Raw genomic sequence first — 20,066 nt, 5'->3', positions numbered from 1 at the left:
GGGCACAATAAAGGACAGAAATGATATGGACCTAACAGAAGCAGAAGATACTAAGCAGAGGTGGCAAGAATACACAGAACTATACAAAAAAGGTCTTAATGACCCAGATAATCACAATGGCATGCCCACTCACCTAGAGCCAGACATCCTGGAATGCGAAGTCAGGTGGGCTTTAAGAAGCATCACTACAAACAAAGCTAGTGGAGGTGATGGAATTCCAGTTGAGCTATTTCAAATCCTGAAAGATGATGCTGTGAAAGTGCTGCACTCAAAACGCCAGCAAATCTGGAAAACTCAGCAGTGGCCACAGGACTGGAAAAGCTTTCAATCCAACCCCAAAGAAAGGCAACGGTCAGCAAATGTTCAAACTACTGCACAACTGCACTCATCTTCAGTTCAGTTCAATCACTCAGTCGTGTCCGACTCTTTGCGACACCATGAATTGCAGCACGCCAGGCCTCCCTGTCCATCACCAACTCCCGGAGTTCACTCAAACTCATGTCCATCAAGTCGATGATGCCATCCAGCCATCTCATCCTCTGTCGTCCCCTTCTCCTCTTGCCCCCAATCCCTCCTAGCATCAGAGTCTTTTCCAATGAGTCAACTCTTCGCATGAGGTGGCCAAAGTACTGGAGTTTCAGCTTTAGCATCAGTCCTTCCAATGAACACCTTAGACTGATTTCCTTTAGAATGGACTGGTTGGATCTCCTCGCAGTCCAAGGGACTCTCAAGAGTCTTCTCCAATACCACAGTTCAAAAGCATCAATTCTTTGGCACTCAGCTTTCTTCACAGTCCAACTCTCACATCCATACACGACCACTGGAAAAACCACAGCCTTGACTAGATGGACCTTTGTTGGCAAAGTAACGTCTCTGCTTTTTAAAATGCTATCTAGGTTGGTCATAACTTTCCTTCCAAGGAGTAAGTGTCTTTTAATTTCATGGCTGCAATCACCATCTGCAGTGACTTTGGAGCCCAAAAAAATAAAGTCTGTCACTGTTTCCAGTTTCCCCATCTATTTCCCATGAAGTGATGGCACCAGATGCCATGATCATAGTTTTCTGAATATTGAGCTTTAAGCCAACTTTTTCACTCTACTTTTTCACTTTCATCAAGAGGCTTTGGAGTTCCTCTTCACTTTCTGCCATAAGGGTGGTGTCATCTGAGTATCTGAGGTTACTGATATTTCTCCCGGCAATCTTGATTCCAGCTTGTGCTTCTTCCAGCCCAGTGTTTCTCATGATGTACTCTGCATATAAGTTAAATAAGCACTCATCTTACATGCTAGCAAAGTAATGCTCAAAATCCTCCAAGCCAGACTTAACAGTATTGCTAAGTCACTTCAGTCGTGTCCGATTCTGTGCGACCTCATAGACAGCAGCCCACCAGGCTCCCCCGTCCCTGGGATTCTCCAGGCAAGAACACTGGAGTGGGTTGCCATTTCCTTCTCCAATGCATGAAAGTGAAAAGTGAAAGTGAAGTCGCTCAGTTGTGTCCGACTCTGTGTGACCCCATGGACTGCCGCCTACCAGGCTCCTCTGTCCATGGGATTTTTCAGGCAAGAGTACTGGAGTGGGGTGCCATTGCCTTCTCCGCTTAACAGTACATGAACCGTGAACTTCCAGATGTTCAAGCTGGATTTAGAAAAGGGCAAGGAACCAGAGATCAAATTGCCAACATTTGTTGGATTATAGAAAAAGAAAATTCCAGAAAAACATCTACTTCTGCTTCATTGACTATCCTAAAGTTTTTGACAGTGTGGATCAAAACAAAACTGTGGGAAATTCTTGAAGAGATGGAAACACCAGACCACCTTACCCGTCTCCTGAGAAATCTGTATGCAGGCCAAGAAGCAACAGTTAGAAACAAACATGGTACAACAGACTGGTTCCAAATCGGGAAAAGAGTACATCAAGGCTGTATTTTGTCACCTTACTTATTTAACTTATTTGCAGAGTACATCATGTGAAATGCCAGGCAGGATAAAGCACAAGTGGGAATCAAGATCACAGGGAGAAATAACAATAACCTCAGATATGCAGATGACACCACCCTTATGGCAGAAAGCGAAGAAGAACTAAAGAGCCTCTTGATAAAAGTGAAAGATGAGAGGGAAAAAGCTGGCTTAAAACTCAACATTCAAAAAACTAAGATCATGGCATCACTTCATGGGAAACAGATGGGGAAAAAAATGGAAATAGTGACAAGACTTTTATTTTCTTGGGCTCCAAAATCACTGCAGATGGTTACTGCAGCCATAAAATTAGAAGACGCTTACTCCTTGGAAGAAAAGCTATGACCAACCTAGACAGCATATTAAAAAGCAGAGACATTCCTTTGCCGACAAAGGTCTGTCTAGTCAAAGCTTCTGGTTTTTCCCGTAGTCATTATGGATGTGAGAGCTGGACCATAAAGAAAGCTGAGTACCAAAGAATTGATGCTTTTGAACTATGGTGTTGGAGAAGACTCTTGAGAGTCCCTTGGACTGCAAGGAGATCCAACCAGTCCATCCTAAAGGAGATCAGTCCTGTATGTTCACTGGAAGGGCTGGTGCTGAAGCTGAAGCCCCAATACTTCGGCCACCTGATGCAAAGAACTGACTCAATGGAAAAGAATCTGATGCTGGGAAAGATTGAAGGCATGAGGAGAAGGGGACGACAGAGGATGAGATGGTTGGATGGCATCACTGACTCGATGGAATGAATTTGAGCAATTTCCGGGAGTTGGTGATGGACAGGGAAACCAGGTGTGCTGCAGTCCGTGGGGTCACAAAGAGTCGGACACGACTGAGCGACTGAAATGAACTGAGGTAGATGAAAAGATTTTGTCAAACAGGCATACTGAGGATGGGGAGGGCATTCGAGACAGAGTTAACATGTACAAAGGCCAGAACTACTCTTAGGTGACTGAAGTACGTGACCGCTACAATTTTAAGTTCAAGGGACACTACCCCTGACCTAGCAATGGCACACGGTCTCCTATACGTGAGAGAAACGAACACATATCGATGATACAAGAGCACACGCAAGAACGGTCACAACAGTTTTAGTCATTACACTCAAAATGTGAAGAGAAACAAAAACTGATGCCCGTCATGTTATTATGGTCCCCAAGACCACCCCCAGGTTCAGTGACTTAGGAGGAAGACTCACAGAACTCAGCATTTAGGTGTACTCAGCATGTAAGAGGAAGGCTTACTACAGCCAGAGAACAAAGAGCAAAACCAAAGGGAAGCAGCACATGGCGCAAAGCCTGGGATACCAGGTGGAAATTTCCAAGGGTCTTCCTCCCCAAGGGCATCATGCAGGACACAATTCCCCAGCAACACGCTGTGACAACACGTTTCAGTGTTGCCAACAAAACCAGCATGGCGCCCCGGGGATTTTACTGAGGGCTGGTCACAGAGGCAGCCTGTGTCTGTAATGTAGCAAAATTCCAGACTCCAAGAGGAAAGCAGATATTCAACACAAACCATATTCCCTGTGCAGTTTAGGCACACTAAATCATTCTTACCAGTTCTTGAAACAGTGAGAACTCAAAATATAAGTTCCCAGACACTAGTCAAATGACAGCCATGAAGCCTGCCACGTTACCTCTTTTTAGCATATCCATAAGCTTAAGTACAGATAAGCTGTTCACATCTGTAACATACATTCAGTTCAGTTCAGTCGTGTCCGACTCCTTGCGACCCCATGAATCGCAGCACGCCAGGCCTTGCCTTGAGAACCCCATGAACAGTATGAACAGTAACATGCATTAGATGGATAATTACTCACATCTCTAATGTAGTACTCACTATACAGGAAAAACAACTGCATCTCATCTTACAGAAACCTCACAGATACTAAATTAAGTGGGGGAAAAAAGCTTAACTCAAGAGTACATGCTACATGATTTCATTTATAAGAAATTCAAAGACAGCCAAAATCAACTGATGACAAAGGAAATCACAAAAGTATTTAATTGTGGGATGGGGTGGGCTATAGAGTGGAAAGGGCACAAAGGAACCTTACGGAGTGTTAGAAATGTTCTGTGTCTTGATCTGTGTGATACATAAAAATAATACATAAACATGTAAAAGTTGATCAAACCATACGGTAACAACTAATGCCTTTTACTGCAAGTATGCCATCACTCAATTTTTTTAAACATTTCTCTTTTTTAATATTTATTTAGCTGCATCAAGTTTTAGTTGCAGCATGCAAACTCTTAGTTCCTTGACTAGGGATCGAACCCCTGCATTGGGAGTGTGGAGTCATAGCCACTGGACCACCAGGGAACTCCCTCGCTCAATTTTCTAAAAGTTCAAGGAGTTGTAGACCAGGGCTCAAACTTTGCCACTAAAGTGAAGTCACAACATCATGGACTCTGTATGCTAATTAAGGAGCTTGACCTTATTGTGTGACCTTATTGCAGCAGTTCTCAAAGCAAGGTCTATGGACCCACTCTTTCTGAGGTCCACCAAATCAGAAAAACTTCTTGTAATTCTAAGATACCAGCTTCTTTTATCACTATGCTGACGTTTGCAGTGATGGTACAAAAGCAACAGGAGTAGATAAAACCGGCACCTTAGCAGGAATCAAGGCAATGCCAACCAACTTTAGCAGCAGTTACTGTATTCTTTATGCTATGAATTGACAGAAAAAGCCAGATTTACTTACAAATTTCCTTGGATAAACAGGAGAAGTTTCATTAAATCACAACCCTTGAGTACATGTCCTAATATCTATGAGACAAATGGACAACAGTATAAGGCCCCTGCTTGATACTGAAGTATAATCATGGTCTCAATAAAAAGTGTTTGTGATTGAGTTTCAAGAAGAATTAGCCTCAGGAGTTCCGTAGTGGTGCAGCAGATAAAAATCTACCTGCCCATGCAAGAAACACAGGTTTGATCCCTGGTCTGGAAGATTCCACATGTCACAGAGCAACTAAGCCCATGTGCCATAACTTGTGAGCCCACGAGCCACAACTATTGAGCCTGCATGCTGCAGCTACTGAAGCCTGCACGCCTAGAGCCTGTGCTCTGCAACAAGAGACGTCACCCAGTGAGAAGTCCACATACAGCAACAGAGTAGCTACAGCTCACTGCAACTAGTGAAAAGTCCGTGCTCAGTGATGAAGACCCACTGCGACCAAAAATAAATTTTTTAAAACAGAATGTTTTTTTTTCCATGAAACATTTTTTGTACTTGAAAATACAATTGACACGCTATGGTTATCAACTTTGGGTATTTAGCAAACATTATATACCTTGAAAACAGAGTAAGCCTGTAGCCTCAAAAGTTAAGTAACTGTCACTATCTGTTGCTAATGATAAAACTAGAGCCTTGGAGAAAAAATAAGAATTCTGGAAACCCTGGATTTGCCACCACTTGAACTTGACACCTTACTCAGTACTTTAGAAGACTTTTCTGATGAGACTGGTGATGCTATTAACCAGTGCTAAACATAACCACATAACTCAGTGAACCCACATTTGTTAAATGATGTTACAAAATCAGACATGAGTAGATAGACACCCAAAGTGCAACAGGGACAAATGCATTTTGATGTAACACCGCATGAACAGTACATCCATATGGCTTCAGATTTCATGTTCCAACTACAGTCAATCCTTTGTATACCTGAGTTCCTCATCTGCAGATTCAACCAACCACAGAGTAAAAATATCGGGGGAAATATTCCAGAAAGTTCCAAAAGGTGAAAGCTGATTTTGCTGTGCAGTGGCAACTATTTAATTGGCATTTTCACTGTATTTACAATTATTTACCTAGTATTGGGTACTATAAGTAATCTAGACATGATCTGGTGTAACATTTACAGGACTGTGTATGTTATAGGCGAATACGATGTCATTTTATGTAGGGAACTAGAGCATCTGCGTTTTGGTATCCACAGTGGTCCTGGAACCCATGTCCCTTGGACCCTGAAGGATGACTCTGACCTTTAAGAAGTTACCACTTGTTGGCACCAATAACCATAATTATCTGAAAAGGCTATTAGAATATTTCTCTTCTTCCAAAAAAGACCCATGGAACAATCCCAAAACAATTTGGAAAATGGTAGTAGAAACATACATGTCAACAATTACCTTGAATGTAAATGGATTGAATGCTCCAACCGAAAGACACAGACTGGCTGAATGGATACAAAAATAACATCTGTATATATGCTATCTACAAGAGACCTACTTCAGACCTAGGGACACATACAGACTTAAACCAAGGGGGTGGAAAAAGAGATATTCCATGCAAATGGAAATCCAAAGAAAGCTGGAGTAGCAATATTCATATCAGATTAATAAACTTTAAAAACTGCTTCAAGAGATAAGGCAGGTCCCTACATTAACAGCAAAGGATCAGTCCAAGAAGAAAATATAACAAATATTCATGCACTCAACATAGAAGCATCTCAATACATAAGGCAAATGCTAACAACCATAAAAGGGGAAATCAACAGTAACACAGTAATAGTGGGGGACTTTAACGCCCCACTTATATCAATGAGCAGATAATCCACACAGAAAATAAGGACACGCAAGCTTTAAATGACACAACAGACTAGATAGTCTTAACTGATATTTATACGACATTCCACCTGAAAGCAGCAGAATACACTTTTTTCTCAATTGCACATTGAACATTCTCCAGGACAGACATCTTGGGTCACAAATCAAGTCTTGGGAAACTTAAGAAAACTAAAAGCATATCAAGCATTTTTCCAACCACAACACTATGAGATTAGAAATCAATTACAGGGAAAAAAATATAAAAATCACAAGCACATGGAGGCTAAACAATACACCACTAAAAAACCAAGAGATCACTGAAGAAGTCATTTCCTCTCTTACATTCCTACACACTAACAACACATGACCAGAAATAGAGATTAAGAAAACAACCCCATTTACTACTACAATAAAAAGAATAAAATATCTAAGAATAAACCTACGTACAGAGACAAAAGATCTCTACTCAGAAAAGTAGAGTAAAACGCTACCTTTTTCTAGTGCAAAAGACTTTTTTTTTTTTTTACAACTACTTTTTAAACAAGTAGTTTAAAAAAACTACTAAAAGCAGAAAAGTAAAACACTGATGAAAGCAATCAAAAATGACAGAAACAGATAAAGAGATATACCATGTTCGGGGACTGGAAGAATCAATATTGTCAAAATGACTATGCTAACTAAAGCAATACAGATTGAACGCAATCTCTATCCAACTATCAATGACATTTTCCCCAGAATAAAAGACTTTACAACTTGTTAAAAAAAACCACAAAGACCCCAAACAGCCAAAGCAATCTTGAGAAAGAAAAACAGAGCTGGCAGAATCAGCCACCCTGATGTCAGACTATAACCACTGGGTACCACAAAGCTACACTAATCAAGACAGTATGGTACTGGCACAAAAACAAAAACACAGCTGGATGGTACAGGATAGAAAGCCCAGAGATAAATCCTCACACCTATGCTTACCTAATCTACAACAAGGAGACAAGAATATACAATAAAGACAAGACAGTCTCTTCAGTAAGTGGTGCTTAGAAAACTAGACAGCTACATGTAAAAAAATGAAATTAGAACACTCCCCAACCATACAAAAATAAACTCAAAATGGATTAAAGACCTAAATGTAAGGCTGGACACTGTAAAATTCTTAGAGGCAAACATAGGAAAAACACTTTGACAAAAACCGCAGTGAGATCTTTTTTGACCCACCTCCTAGAGTAATGAAAATAAAAACAAAACAAACGGGACCTAATTAAACTTAAAAGCTTCTGCACAGAAAAGAAACCACAAACAATATGAAAAGACAATCCTCAGAATGGGAAAAAGACCCATTTGCAAATATTTGAAAATATCTGCAAACAAAGCAACTGACAAAAGACTTATCTCCAAAATACAAGCAGCTCATGCAGCTCAATATTAAAACAATCCAATCAAAAAGTGGGCAGAAGACCTAAACAGACATTTCTCCAGATAAGACATTTAGACAGCCAAGAGGCACATGGAAAGATACTCATCATCACTAATTTTTAGGGAAATGCAAATCAAAACTACAATGAGGTATCACCTCACACAGGTCAGAATAGCCATCATCAAAAAATCTACAAATAACAAATGCTCAAAAAGGTGTGAAAAAAAGGAACACTCCTACACCACTGGTAAATGTAAACTGATACACCCACTATGGAGAACAGTACTGAAGTTCCTTAAAAAAAAAAAAAAAAAAAAAACTAAAACTGTAACTACCATAGAAAAAAGAAAGTGCTAAGTTGTCTCCAACTCTTGCGATCCAATGACCTACAGCCTGCCAGGCTCCTCTGTCCATGGAATTCCCCAGGGAAGAATACTGGAGTGAGCTGCCATTTCCTTCTCCAGGGGAACTTCCCCGACCCAGGAACTGAACCCAGGTCTCCCACATTGCTCTCCCTGGTGGCTCAGATGGTAAAGAGTCTGCCTGCAATGTGGGAGACCTGGTTTGATCCCTGGGTTGAGAAGATCCCCTGGAGAAGGCAATGGCAACCCACTCCAGTATTCTTGCCTGGAAAATTCCACAGACAGAAGAGCCTGGCAGGCTATAGTTCATGGGGTCGCAAAAAGGCAGACACTTCTGAGTGACTTCACCTTCTTTCTCCAGCATTGCAGGCAGATACTTTACCGACTAAGCTAAGTGGGAAGCTTCAAAACCACCATATGACCAAGCAATCCCACTATTAGGCATATATCCTGCGAAAACCATAATGCTAAAGACACGTGTACCCCAATGTTCATTGCAGTACTATTTATAATAGCAAGGACACAGAAGCAGCCTAGATGTCTGTATGTGTGAGTCACTAAGTTGTGTCCGACTTTTTGCGACCCCATGGCCTGTAGCCTGCCAGGCTCTTCCGCCCATGGGATTCTCCAGGCAAGAATACTGAAGTAGACTGTCATTCCCTTCTCCAGGGAACCTAGATGTCTATTCACAGATAAATGAAGATGTGGTACATATTTACAATGGAATATTACTCAGGCATAAAAAGGAATGAAATTGGGTCATTTGTAGAGACATGGATGGATCTAGAATCTGTCATACAAAGTGAAGTAGGTCGGAAAGAGGAAAAACAAATATTGTATACTAACATACATGTGCAATCTAGAAAAATGGTACAGATGTACCTATTTGCTGAGGAGGAATAGAGATGCAGATGACGAAGACAGACATGTAGACACAGGCAGGGGAGAAGGGGAGGGTGGGACAAATTGAGAGAGTATCACTGATGCATATAAACTATCACATGTAAAACAGATAGCTAGTGGGAAGCTGCTGGAAAGCAACAGGGACCTCAGCTCGGTGCTCTGTGATGACCTACATGGGTGGCATGGGTATGGGGTGGGAGGGAGGTCCAAGAGGGAGAGGATATACATATACAGATATATATATACACACACACACACACATGTATATATACACACACACGTATACATGTCCAAGAGGGAGGAGATACATATAGCTGATTCACTTTGTTGTACAGCAGAAACACAACATTATAAAATAATTACATCCCAACAATAAAGACTTCCTTAAAGCTCAAATGGTAAAGAAACCTGCCTGTGATGCAAGAGACCAGGGTTCAATCCCTGAGTTGGGAAGCTCCTCTGGAGAGGGGAATGGCAATCCCCTCCAGTATTCTTGCCTGGAGAATTCCATGGACAGAGAAGCCTGGCGGGCTGCAGTCCATGGGATCACAAAGAGTCCCAACACGACTGAGCGACTGACTAACACACACACACACTCCAATAAAAATTAAGTAACCCTCCAAAATTTTTCCTCTTCCAACTACATACTTGTGTTTGAGACCAAAATTTCCCTATATACAACTAAAATGACACATGGCAACAGATTAAATACAGTGGCAGACAACAAAATTCAGCTATTACAACAGATACTAAAGAGATTAGCAAAAAATGTAGACGAATACTCACTTTTCTCACTCATTTTTTTGTTTGGGGAAATATAATTGTTAATACGTAATGGATTTGTTATTTTTTAATGACTAGTAGATAAATGTTTTCAGTTTAAATTTCTAATGGTAAGTATTAGCAGATATGATCCACATGCACAAAAGCTCTTGAGGCTCTCAAAATTTTAAGAAGTGTACAAGAATCCTGAGATGAAAATGCTTTGAGAACCACTGCCTTATGGAGTAGCTGATCAAATTTGCACTTTTCAAAGATCTTTTAAGAACATCTCAGAAGGAATGCAAACATTCTGAAAGGCTCAAGAAAACATCTGTAAGATTCGACAGGGCACAATGAACTTGGTAAAACAAACAAACAAAAAGTTCCAAAATAGAATGTGAGAGAGGAGAGTTTCATAGGATGTCAGAGCTCAAGAATTTAAGAGAGGACTAAAGGGTGAGGTAGTCAGGACTGGAGAAGGGTTACTCTGTAGGAAGCTAAGGAAAGCCAGTGAGGCTGGTTGCTGGAGGAGGCTGCTGAACCAGGAAGATGTACTGCTCTCACATCTCTCTGAATGTAAGAGAGACAGGACCATGTTCACCGACAGAGATGAACCATGTGGTAGGGACAACCGACCCAGAGGTCCCTAAGGTATCAGAGAAGACGGACACCAGGACACAAAACTGCTCTTTGAACAGGGATGAGGACACTCCTTCAATAGCCAGAGAAAAGGGACAGTAAAGGAAGCTCAGCCCAACTAGAGACGGCAAGAATAGGGCCTCTAATGCCAAGCGCCCAGAGCCTTCTGATTCTTCTGTTCATCACAAGAATGGAACCTCTCTCAGTCTCATTACAAGACATGCTTAGCAAAACTGAAAATCCTTCCTTAAGCTAATGTTTAACAAGGTACTAGGACTCAAATCAGGATCCCAAACTACAAACCTCCTCTTCCTTCTGCATCAAGGCAGCCTGAGAAACATGAGAGGAGGACAGGAAAGAGCAGGTCAGGGAAACGCTCTGTTACAACTCTGAAACCGTGGGGGAGCCTCTTACAAGGTAGGGGAAGACTGTTCTCAGCGTCCTCTGAAACATCCAGAAGCTTCAGCACTAAGAGAACCTCCGGAACTCAGGCAGGGCACTGGGAGCAGGAACAGCAGCAGGACGGTGGAGCTGGTGTTAGCGCCTGACCGGCAGAGACAAATTCAGCCTCTTCAAGCCCAGAGTGCCAAGGGAAGTTTGAATTTCACCTTAAAACTCCTGTATTTAATCAGTAACACCTCAGTAGTTACTCCGTGGAGGGGTGGGCAGGGGGTTAGAAAGGATACAGGAAAAGACCCTCTGATCCAGAGCTCACCATTCAGCTTGGGAGATACAACTACACATTAATACGCAAGGACCAAGGGTCTGAGGGATATGTCTGGGGAACAATACGGCCATTAGTATGGCGTAGCTCCACAAAGAGTAGTAGCTGTGAACAGGCAGGAATAACTAAGGAGGAAGGCAGGAAAAGCAGACTGAAAATATTCATCCAAGGGATACCTGAACTAGTGGCAGCAATGGGAATGGAGAACAGATGAAAGGATCCATGGGCCAAGAGTTAGATCACATCAAGGCTTTATTGTTATAGGAGCTGGGGAGAGGTTTCTGAAGGAAAGCTATAGGTATTTATTTACCTAGCATCCATCTGTACTGGGGCCTTCGGGGTTAAAAGGAAAAAAAAAACCCAAAACACTCAAACACAGTTCTTTCCCCCGAGAGGACACCAGCATCTAGTCAGAAAAAAACACACTCGTAATTGGAGGGGACAGAATTAGATTAGCCCCAGGAGGAGAAGAAAGGGAAGAAGTTGGCTGTTTTGAGATCGTGTGCATTTAATATGCCTCACAAAAACATTCATTCAGTAGGCTAATCAGAACCGTGGTTCTTGAGAACAATCAGGACTATAAAGAGCTCAACCTAAAACTCGAAGAGCAGTGCTACAGGAATACACAGGCCCCTGTGAAAGAGTACAGAAATGAGCAGTAGAATAAGCCACAATGAATGTGGGCTTCGGGGGCGGGGGGTGTAAGTGCCAAGACAAGAAAAGATCAGACAGAAGAAGATAAACTAGGAAAAGGAAGCCATTGAGTCTTAGGAACCAAGTGGAAATTTTAAGTAAGATGAGATAATCAGAGACCTACATAGCAAAGGACAAGGTGCGTGAATTCCAGAAACACTTGTCTGGAAATAGAGAGATCTGGGTTCCAGTTTTGGCTCTATCATCGCCTCACTGTATAAATCACCCCTTTTCATTCTCAGCTTAAATCTCCTCATCCGTGAAAATAGTGAGACATTATCATCTGGACTTGGTGTCAACTCAGAGTTATACCAGGGAGGCAGAGAGGTCTCCAACACCTCCTGAGCTTTAAAATAATTCCAAAATTACAGCTTAAAAACAAAGTCTCCGGAGAAAGGGCAGACTCAGGAGACAGATGGTGTCAGACCCAGGAGCACAAAGCCAGACTGCAGAGAGCACAGGTGTTAAGCAGTAAGAGATTAAGTGTTCAGTCAAAAGACACCAAAAAAACCCAACCTGCCCTTCAAGGTAACTGCTTTGCTTCCACAAGGGGAGAGCTACTCCCACACCTCATCAAAGAGACTTCAGGCCACTGTGCTAAACCTGTCGGGATGGGATCTTTGTCAGCATATTACGCTGGCCAAGAATAAGGAAACCAGTAGCACTACTGAAGTCAAGTTACTCCCAGAATCAGCAGCTAGATGCAACTGTGACCCATTTTTAGCACACAAATCAATCTTCAGATCTGTCCTCTGGGAATTCTCCAGTTACTTCAAGGAAAGTCATCACAAAATGCCTTAAAAATCACAAGAGAGTGTTAATTCACTGTAGTCGAAAACAAAAACGGTACTCTAACCATACAGGAATACTGAAAACTAAAGCAGAATGCAGAGGCTATACATGCCTAAGCGTTCTTCTGCATCACTGAAAGCAAAGCTCAACCTTACTTAGTCAGGAATATTACCTCCACACCTGTATTACTTAAAATTGCATTCTACTGGGTTGGCCAAAAAGATGATGTTGCAGAAAAACCCAAACTTTTTGGCCAACCAATATATTAAGAAAACAAACTAATCCCTAACAAGAGCCTTTTTAAATCCCAATAACAAAACTGAAAACTATGCTGACAATGTAAAATTACCCCTCTCAAACTTGGAAATGGCTTTTTATGGGAAATCATATAATTTTCCTATGAGAAATATGAAATGTTTATTTATTATATATACCTTCAAGTTCAATTGTTTCAGCCAGTTTACTGTAATTGAAAAATCCTCATTTTGGCGGTCCTATCTTGAACATAAAAATTTCCAGCATTTGGAATCTGTGCGCTTACAGAGGATGACAAACTCTCATGCAGGTATAACTAAAATCAGGCTGCAACACTGGCAGGAAAGAAAACAAAGAGCATTCCCAAAGCAGCAGGTGTGGGGGGCAAAGGAGATGCGGCCAGCAGAATGCAAATACTGAAAGGGTGCAATCAGTGCCTCCTGGTTTGATTCAAACAGAGAGGAGCAAAAATTCTTTGTGACTTCCTCCACTCCAACCTCTAAGCCCAACCCTCTTTCCTATCCCGCATCCCCTACCCCAGGGCTTTCTGGCAAGCTCTTCCCAGAGTCCATACAGCTTAGATACTACTGCCCAGGAAAAGCAGATTGGCAGAACAGGATGGGATTAGCGCAGCTCTTCCACAGCAGAGAAAATACCTTGCTATTTGATCTCATGATTCTCTTACTGCCTCCAACCACGAGCTACTGAAGACAGCAGCCTAAATATGAATATCTGGGTTTGGCATGTATCTCTATCCCAAACTTTAAAGGCAGAAATACTACCCACTAATTAACCTGCCCTTTAAACAAACACATAACAATTTTAGGAAACAGTCATTTAGCTGAAAACAATGAATAAGAAACTCTGCACAGTTATTATCTAGCAAATAAACACTAAAATTCCAGCGCAGACCTACTCCAGTCATCTCACCTTTCCCCTCCACCACCAGATTCACAAGAGTGAATTCATGGCTGAGTGGCCTGTAAAGGTAACTAAAGAAGCAGGAGGGGACAGGTAACACTTTAAAGTTTTCATCTTGCCCAAAACTTCCCAGTTTACAGGTTAAAAAGAAAAGTTATCTGGTTTGTATTTGAGTCTGCATTCTCATGGAAAAAATTCCCTTTGGCAAGTCTCTGAACATTGTCTTTACTTCTTTATGTTTAAATCCTTTGGGAATAAGATACAGAAATAAAGGCACATATCTTTTTACATCTGCCAGTGTGGCTTCTACACTGCAAGAAGGATTCTAACTGTTGTCCAGAATGAAACCCCAGCCCCTCATTTCTGGTACAAGAGCTCTTTTTATGTCCTAGGAGCTTATTCCAGATTTTACCACGCACTGCTAAAATCCTTATTAATTCTTCCTAGGAATCTAAGAGACAGGATTACGGGAATTTTAGCTAAGAGAGAAAAGCTAAGATTTAATAAACCCCATTCTACTTTTATAGCTCTACAACAATCATATGATTTCAAATACGTCTTTTCTCAGAAGGAAAAAGGTGGCTGAAATTTAACTGTCCTGAAAGAGGACAATCTTTTGTGCAGAGGGCTAGGAGGGTCACCCCCACAGTGGGAGGAGCCTGACTTCTCCAGACCTCTGGCTCTCTCAGAATCGGCTAAACTGCTCTGACACGTATCATGGAATGATAGACACAGCACATTCCTCCTGACATCAGCACCACAGCACTAATGCTCGGAAGACCCACACCGACTTCCGCAGCAACCCAGCTTCCCTCCAATGCAGTTAAAGCCCACTCTTGCCTATGAGTGAGACCAGCCCATAAACCACTACCTTTTCTGTACAATATATACCACCAATAACCCTCTTGACCCCTCTAACATACTAGAATACACACAGTATCATAGGCTGAACTACCGCACCAGAAAGACCTAGGTTCACACAACCAGTTTTATCACTTGGTGGCCTTGTGATTTTATTTCTAAGCCTGTTTCATCACCTGCAAAACGGGGAGGGGGAAATCTAAGAGAGACCTTTTGAGACAAAGATCCCAAACTAGCTCTCAGGTTGAATACAACCTTCAGAGACTTTGATTCATAACAATGTTTTCAATTTTTCAGTTGTTACATTTATGAATTAAGAGACTGGCAGCTTAGCTAGGAAAAAACAAAAGATCCATGAACTCTGGCCCCCCATTTCTGCATAGCCAACAACCAGCTACTGGCTCTCCTTTAAGCAAATTCTGTAGTTCAGGGGGCACTGCTCTTCTTGCTTTCTCTATACTCATTTATGTTACCTCAGGCCCCTGGAGGGATTTGGGTCTGTAGCCCATTTTAATGATTAAAAACAAAATAAATAGCTTGGGTGACCCCATGAAAATACTTACAAAGACAGCTATTATCATTAGCCTGGAGTCTTACTGCTGTGATCACCTTCCTCCACTTACTGCCTCACAGGCACTGGAAAACATATCACAGCAAAGACAAGACCATAGAATCCTGCCTTCACTGAGTGCCTAAAGGCCCAATCCAAGCTGCTCTGTGTTTCCACGATCCCTCAGCACACACACCAACTCTCTAACCTCCTGCCTGCTGCACAGGCTGGCACAGATCCCCTTCCCCAAAGGGGAGCCTGGCCAGGGAGATGTTCCTAAGGCCACCCACGGGAGAAGGGAAAGCAAGTATTTCCACACCGTTAATAGAGTGACTTACACACAGGGCAGTCAGCTTCACATCCTGCTTCTAACATACTGAGCATGTACTGCGGCCAGACCACTGCTCAAGCTTAGATTACATCACCGTGGGAAGAGCCAAACTCTAGAGCAAGGGGCTCTGGGAACACAGTGTCGTCCCAAGCAAGCTCGAAGAGGAGGGTTGGCCCTGAACTCTCCTGTCCCGGGGGGGTTGGGGGTGGGGGTGGGGGGGTGGAAGCCGACAGCCCAGAGCTCCGCGGAGCTCCAGAAGCAGAACTGCCTTCCACTCCCCTTCCACCTACGAGCAAAACCAACCAACCAGGGAAACCACCGCCAGCCCGAGGTTTCCAAGGTTTCCTTCCGCTTGTTTGGATGTATTTTTGTTTTTAGCCCAGCGTGGGTCCCTAGGCTCAATCACAACTTGAGCGTTAAGGGTGCACACCCTCCTCAGGAGACACTCGCGGCCAGCTAGCACATGGCAGCGCTGTCACCTGGGGGGCAGACCCGAGGCGGGCAGTGCACCTGGGGCTTCAGCTCCAACCTGCTCGCCCCTCACCAGCACATGACGCTGGCCAGCCGCGTACTCAGGTGCCAGCAAGAGAGCGAGGCGGCTGATCGGTAGCCAGGGAGACCAAGGGAGGCAGCTGCCAGCAAAACGCAGCGCTAAGCACAGCCCGGCCCGGCCTGCGGGGCGGCTGGGGGAGGGTGTCAGGTCTCCGCGTCCCAGCCCCCCACCCCCACCCCCACCCCAGGGATCTGAAAGCTGCTGTCCCAAGTCCTCGTGCTTCCCACCCGCCTCCGAAGGGCAACACCGTGCAAACGGGGGTAAGGCCTGCAGGAAGCTGAGTGCCACCAAAAACTAACCCATGCACGCCAGGACCAGCTCCTGAGCCCCAGGGTTGGCTCGGACTTCTAGGTCCCCGGGGTGGCACTGAGCCACTTACAAGAACCCTGGCCTGGACCCTCGGGGGATGATGCAAGAAAGTCAGGGTCGCCTTGACCGTAAACACCACCCACACGAGAAAAAAGCCAGAGAATGGGGCCACGTGGTACAACCCACGCAAACTTTCCTGGGTCTGTGTCCCCACTCCCCCCGGGATTCCAGGCAGGCAAAGGCCTCCCTAACCCCTGACTGGCCAGGCCAAGCAATCCGGCTGTCCCCTAAGGCAAACCCGGGACCAGGGCGGGGCCCCACGCCAAGCCCCCCACGCGAGTCTGGGCACCTGGCCCAGTCCAGGGCTGAGGGAAGAATGACAAGGCCAAGGTCACTTGCACGCTTCTCCGCTACCTAGAGAGCCCGGGTTAGGAAAAAAGAGTCTGGCGCGGCCTAGCTTGGCTCCACGGGCGCCTCCATATCCTGCAAGACCCATGCCTATGCCTCCTGGACCCAGCTCACCTGCGCGACTCCCTGGCTCCAAGCCGGGCTTCACGTGGAGGTCACCCCACCCACTGGTGCTGGACCCCACCTAGCCAACCCTGCCCCAATATTCCAGCTCCAGCAGAACGTGTGAAGCCACGTGACCTCCTGGGCCGGGGAAGCACGTGCAGAAGGCACGAGGGGCCTAATCCCTCCGCCTTAAAGGAGCCGCGCCCACTGCCGTCGTGGCGGTCTCCCGTGACCCGGGGCCCTGCGTGAGGGCCTATGTCGCCTGCGGCCCCGCCCCGCCCTCCCCCGCTGCCCACTGGGTACGAACGAGGCTCGAGTGGGACGTGGCGAGGCAAGTGAGCTCCCGGCGCCGGTGGCTTCGGCTCTCACGTGCGACGGCTGCGGGAGAAGGAAAAGTTCCGGGCGCGGAGGCGCCCTTCCGTCCGGTCAGCTCCCGTCTGGACATACACTCGAGGCCGACGGGAATCTGCAGCGCAGCTCGGAGGCCTCACCGGCCGCCCCCGGAGGGCCGCGGCGCCTTTAAGCCCAAAGGCCCTGAGTCACGAGGAGGCTCCCTACCCCTCCTTCGCTACACACCCCTCCACGAGGCCCCACGCCCGCAGGCACGTGACCCGCGCCCCGCCCGGGACTCGCGCGCACGGGTGGGGGCGGGGGAGGAGGGGACCGCGGTACCGGCCGAGGCTGCGCGCGGACCGTTAGCTACCGCGGCCCTGACCGCGGCCCCGCCCAGCCCCGCCCCGGCGGGCGGCGGGCCGCTCTTACCAGTGGAAACGCCATGGGGATGGCGTGGCCCTGCGGGACGGACGGACCGGCCGGCGGGCGGCTGACCGGCTCAGCGAGGGGACGCGCAGACACGTGGGCACTATTTTTGCAGCGAGCCGCTCACAGCGCCGCACTCGCGGCCGCTTATAAAGCCCCGCCGAGCCGCTCCCCCCACCCCCCCCACGGCGGATGCGAAGCACCTGTGTCGGCCCCGCCCGGGGCCCCGCCCCTTCCAGCAGGCCGGGCCGAGGGCTCAGCCGCCCACCCAGAGCCGGGCGCCCAATTGGGGGCGCGCTCGGCACCCCGCACCCTGCCCCCCGCCCCAGGAGTCCAGGGGTCCAAGTGGAGCATGCCACTCACCTAGTGATCCTGATCACGTCCCTTATCTCTTAGGGCCTCAGTTTATCCCTTACAGAGCGCCATTTACAAGCCCCTGCGACGGGGCGGCAACGCGCTTTGTCAATAAAGCTGTCTTTACGGTGTCCACGCTCCTTTTCTGCCAAAGAACCCCTCCTTGGAGACAGCCTGCGCGACGCGCCCCTGTCCAACCCCACTCCCCGGTTCCAGCAGGCGTGCTCACCTAGATCGACTGCTTCGTGTGCTGGACCGTGGGTGGACTGCGCTGGCGTCAGGGGATTCCGGAAAGTTCCAAGGACATCAGGGATCCCCTTTTGGACTGTAGTTCCCCGGGAAGCCGCTTCCGACGCTCTTTCCAGACTGCGAAAGGAAAACTTCCTGGAGAGCGGAGGAGGGACCCGGCGGTGGGTCAGACTGTGGTCAGGGAGGGCGTCTTTGGGGTAGGAGCGGACCCCAAGCTGAAACCCCGGGCAGGTACGGAAACGGAGGTGGCGTTCCAGGCAGAAGGGCAGGCGAAGGCTGAGAAGGAGTGCAGAACAGAGAGGCTCCTGACCAGGGCAGAGGATAATGCGTGCTGATACCGCAGAAGGCAAGCCTGGGCCCAGTTCGTGAAGGGCCTTTATTTTGCAGACATCTGGGAACTATTAAAAATGGTGAACAGGAGAATGATAGTATCAGATATCTTTTAAGATGTTACTGCAGACTTCGTAGAGGTTTGACAGTGAAAGGGGAGAAATAAACGACTGTGGTAGGGAGAAAAGGGATGGGCGTTGTTGAGCCTAAGTGTTCCACGTATATTACCTCAGCATCACCATCATACTATTTTATAAAGCACTTACTCTGCTTAAGGTTCCTCCTGGCAGTTGGGGAGACAGGTCTGCTGCCTTCCTGGCAGGCTGATGAGGCTGGCCTGGATCTAATGGATGAGGGGAGGGAGTCAAGGTCTAGCTTTTTGTGGCAGGAGGATTAATGGGAGAAAGGGTAGGAACAGACGCTGGAGTAGTAAGTCCACAGGAGGACTCAGAGTGACAGTGAGAGCTGGCCAGTCTCCATCCGTAGAATGTCCCCGTGCAGGAGCTCCCATGGGTTGCTGAGGTTCTGGGCAGAGAGGTGATGGCGGCAGGGGAGTGCAAAACGGGACCCTGGCACCCCCTAGCCATAAACTGCTCCACTCTCTCTTCCCCTTCAGAGGAGCTGCTTGAGCGTTTCCCCCTCCCTCCTGAAGATGCCCCATTTCAGCTGCCCAGGAATTCCCTGCCTCCTGGTTTAGTTTCCCTGGAACCCTCCCACACCAGCCCTATCTGGAGCTCTTCCTTCTCTACGAGCAACCCACCCACAAGTCCCACCCTGGCTCACAAACAGCGTAGAACAACTCATCTGAGGTGATGTATCTTGCTTGTCTTCTCAGGGAGTGCCACACCCGGATACCTACAGCACAGGAGCCAACTGAGGATGTATGGCAGCACCAGGAAGGCCCCAGTTACATCTAAGGAGGATTAGCTGATGGATGCTGTGCAGGAATGACATCTCAGCCCAGCCAAATCTTTCAAGACAAGCTGGAGAAGCAGTTTTTGTGTTTTGGGGGGGGGGGTTTTAATGTGCAATCGTCTTAATTTTAAATTTGGTCATTAATTCAAAGAATCAAGCCTAGCCTATCCAGGGGCCTCATGCAGCTCATGCTTTCTCTTCCCTGACCCAAAGCTGAGCAAGAGAAGAACCGGAAACTGGAATAGTGCCCAAGGCAACAGTACCTGGGAGCTCTTTCATATTTTAAAACTCCCAGCTGTAGGAAAGGAAGGCATCTTTCAGGTGTCTTGGAACAGAAATTTGTGCTGCATAAAATCCCTCTTCTTAAA

The 20,066-nt window shown here is 46.1% G+C and overlaps 1 protein-coding gene and 1 long non-coding RNA gene across 7 annotated transcripts in view; one reads left to right on the top strand and one right to left on the bottom strand.

The window, feature by feature from the left end:
* The window catches only part of CPEB1 (cytoplasmic polyadenylation element binding protein 1), a 119,923-nt gene extending 101,924 nt beyond the window's left edge, over positions 1 to 17,999 (bottom strand). For 4 of the 6 annotated variants that reach the window (XM_044933323.2, XM_006073474.4, XM_006073477.4 and 1 more), the window contains exons 1-2: positions 17,854 to 17,989; positions 17,399 to 17,608 (exon numbers count right to left, since the gene is read on the bottom strand). In XM_044933323.2, coding sequence (XP_044789258.1) covers positions 17,399 to 17,536 — 138 coding nt within the window. In that variant the 5' untranslated portion in view covers positions 17,537 to 17,608; positions 17,854 to 17,989. Of the gene's footprint in view, positions 1 to 17,398; positions 17,609 to 17,853 lie in introns of all 6 variants that reach the window. The other 2 variants (XM_044933321.1, XM_044933320.1) reach the window with 2 other exon arrangements.
* A 434-nt stretch (positions 18,000 to 18,433) lies between these two features.
* Positions 18,434 to 20,066, top strand: LOC123330878. Its single transcript, XR_006547127.1, has 2 exons — positions 18,434 to 18,614; positions 19,619 to 20,066. It is a non-coding gene; the product is annotated as an uncharacterized LOC123330878 (long non-coding RNA).

This window comes from Bubalus bubalis, chromosome 20 (genome assembly GCF_019923935.1).
Source record: "Bubalus bubalis isolate 160015118507 breed Murrah chromosome 20, NDDB_SH_1, whole genome shotgun sequence".
Lineage (NCBI taxonomy): Eukaryota > Metazoa > Chordata > Mammalia > Artiodactyla > Bovidae > Bubalus > Bubalus bubalis.
Note: the sequence above shows the minus strand (reverse complement) of the source record. Positions and strands in the feature narration are given on the sequence as shown.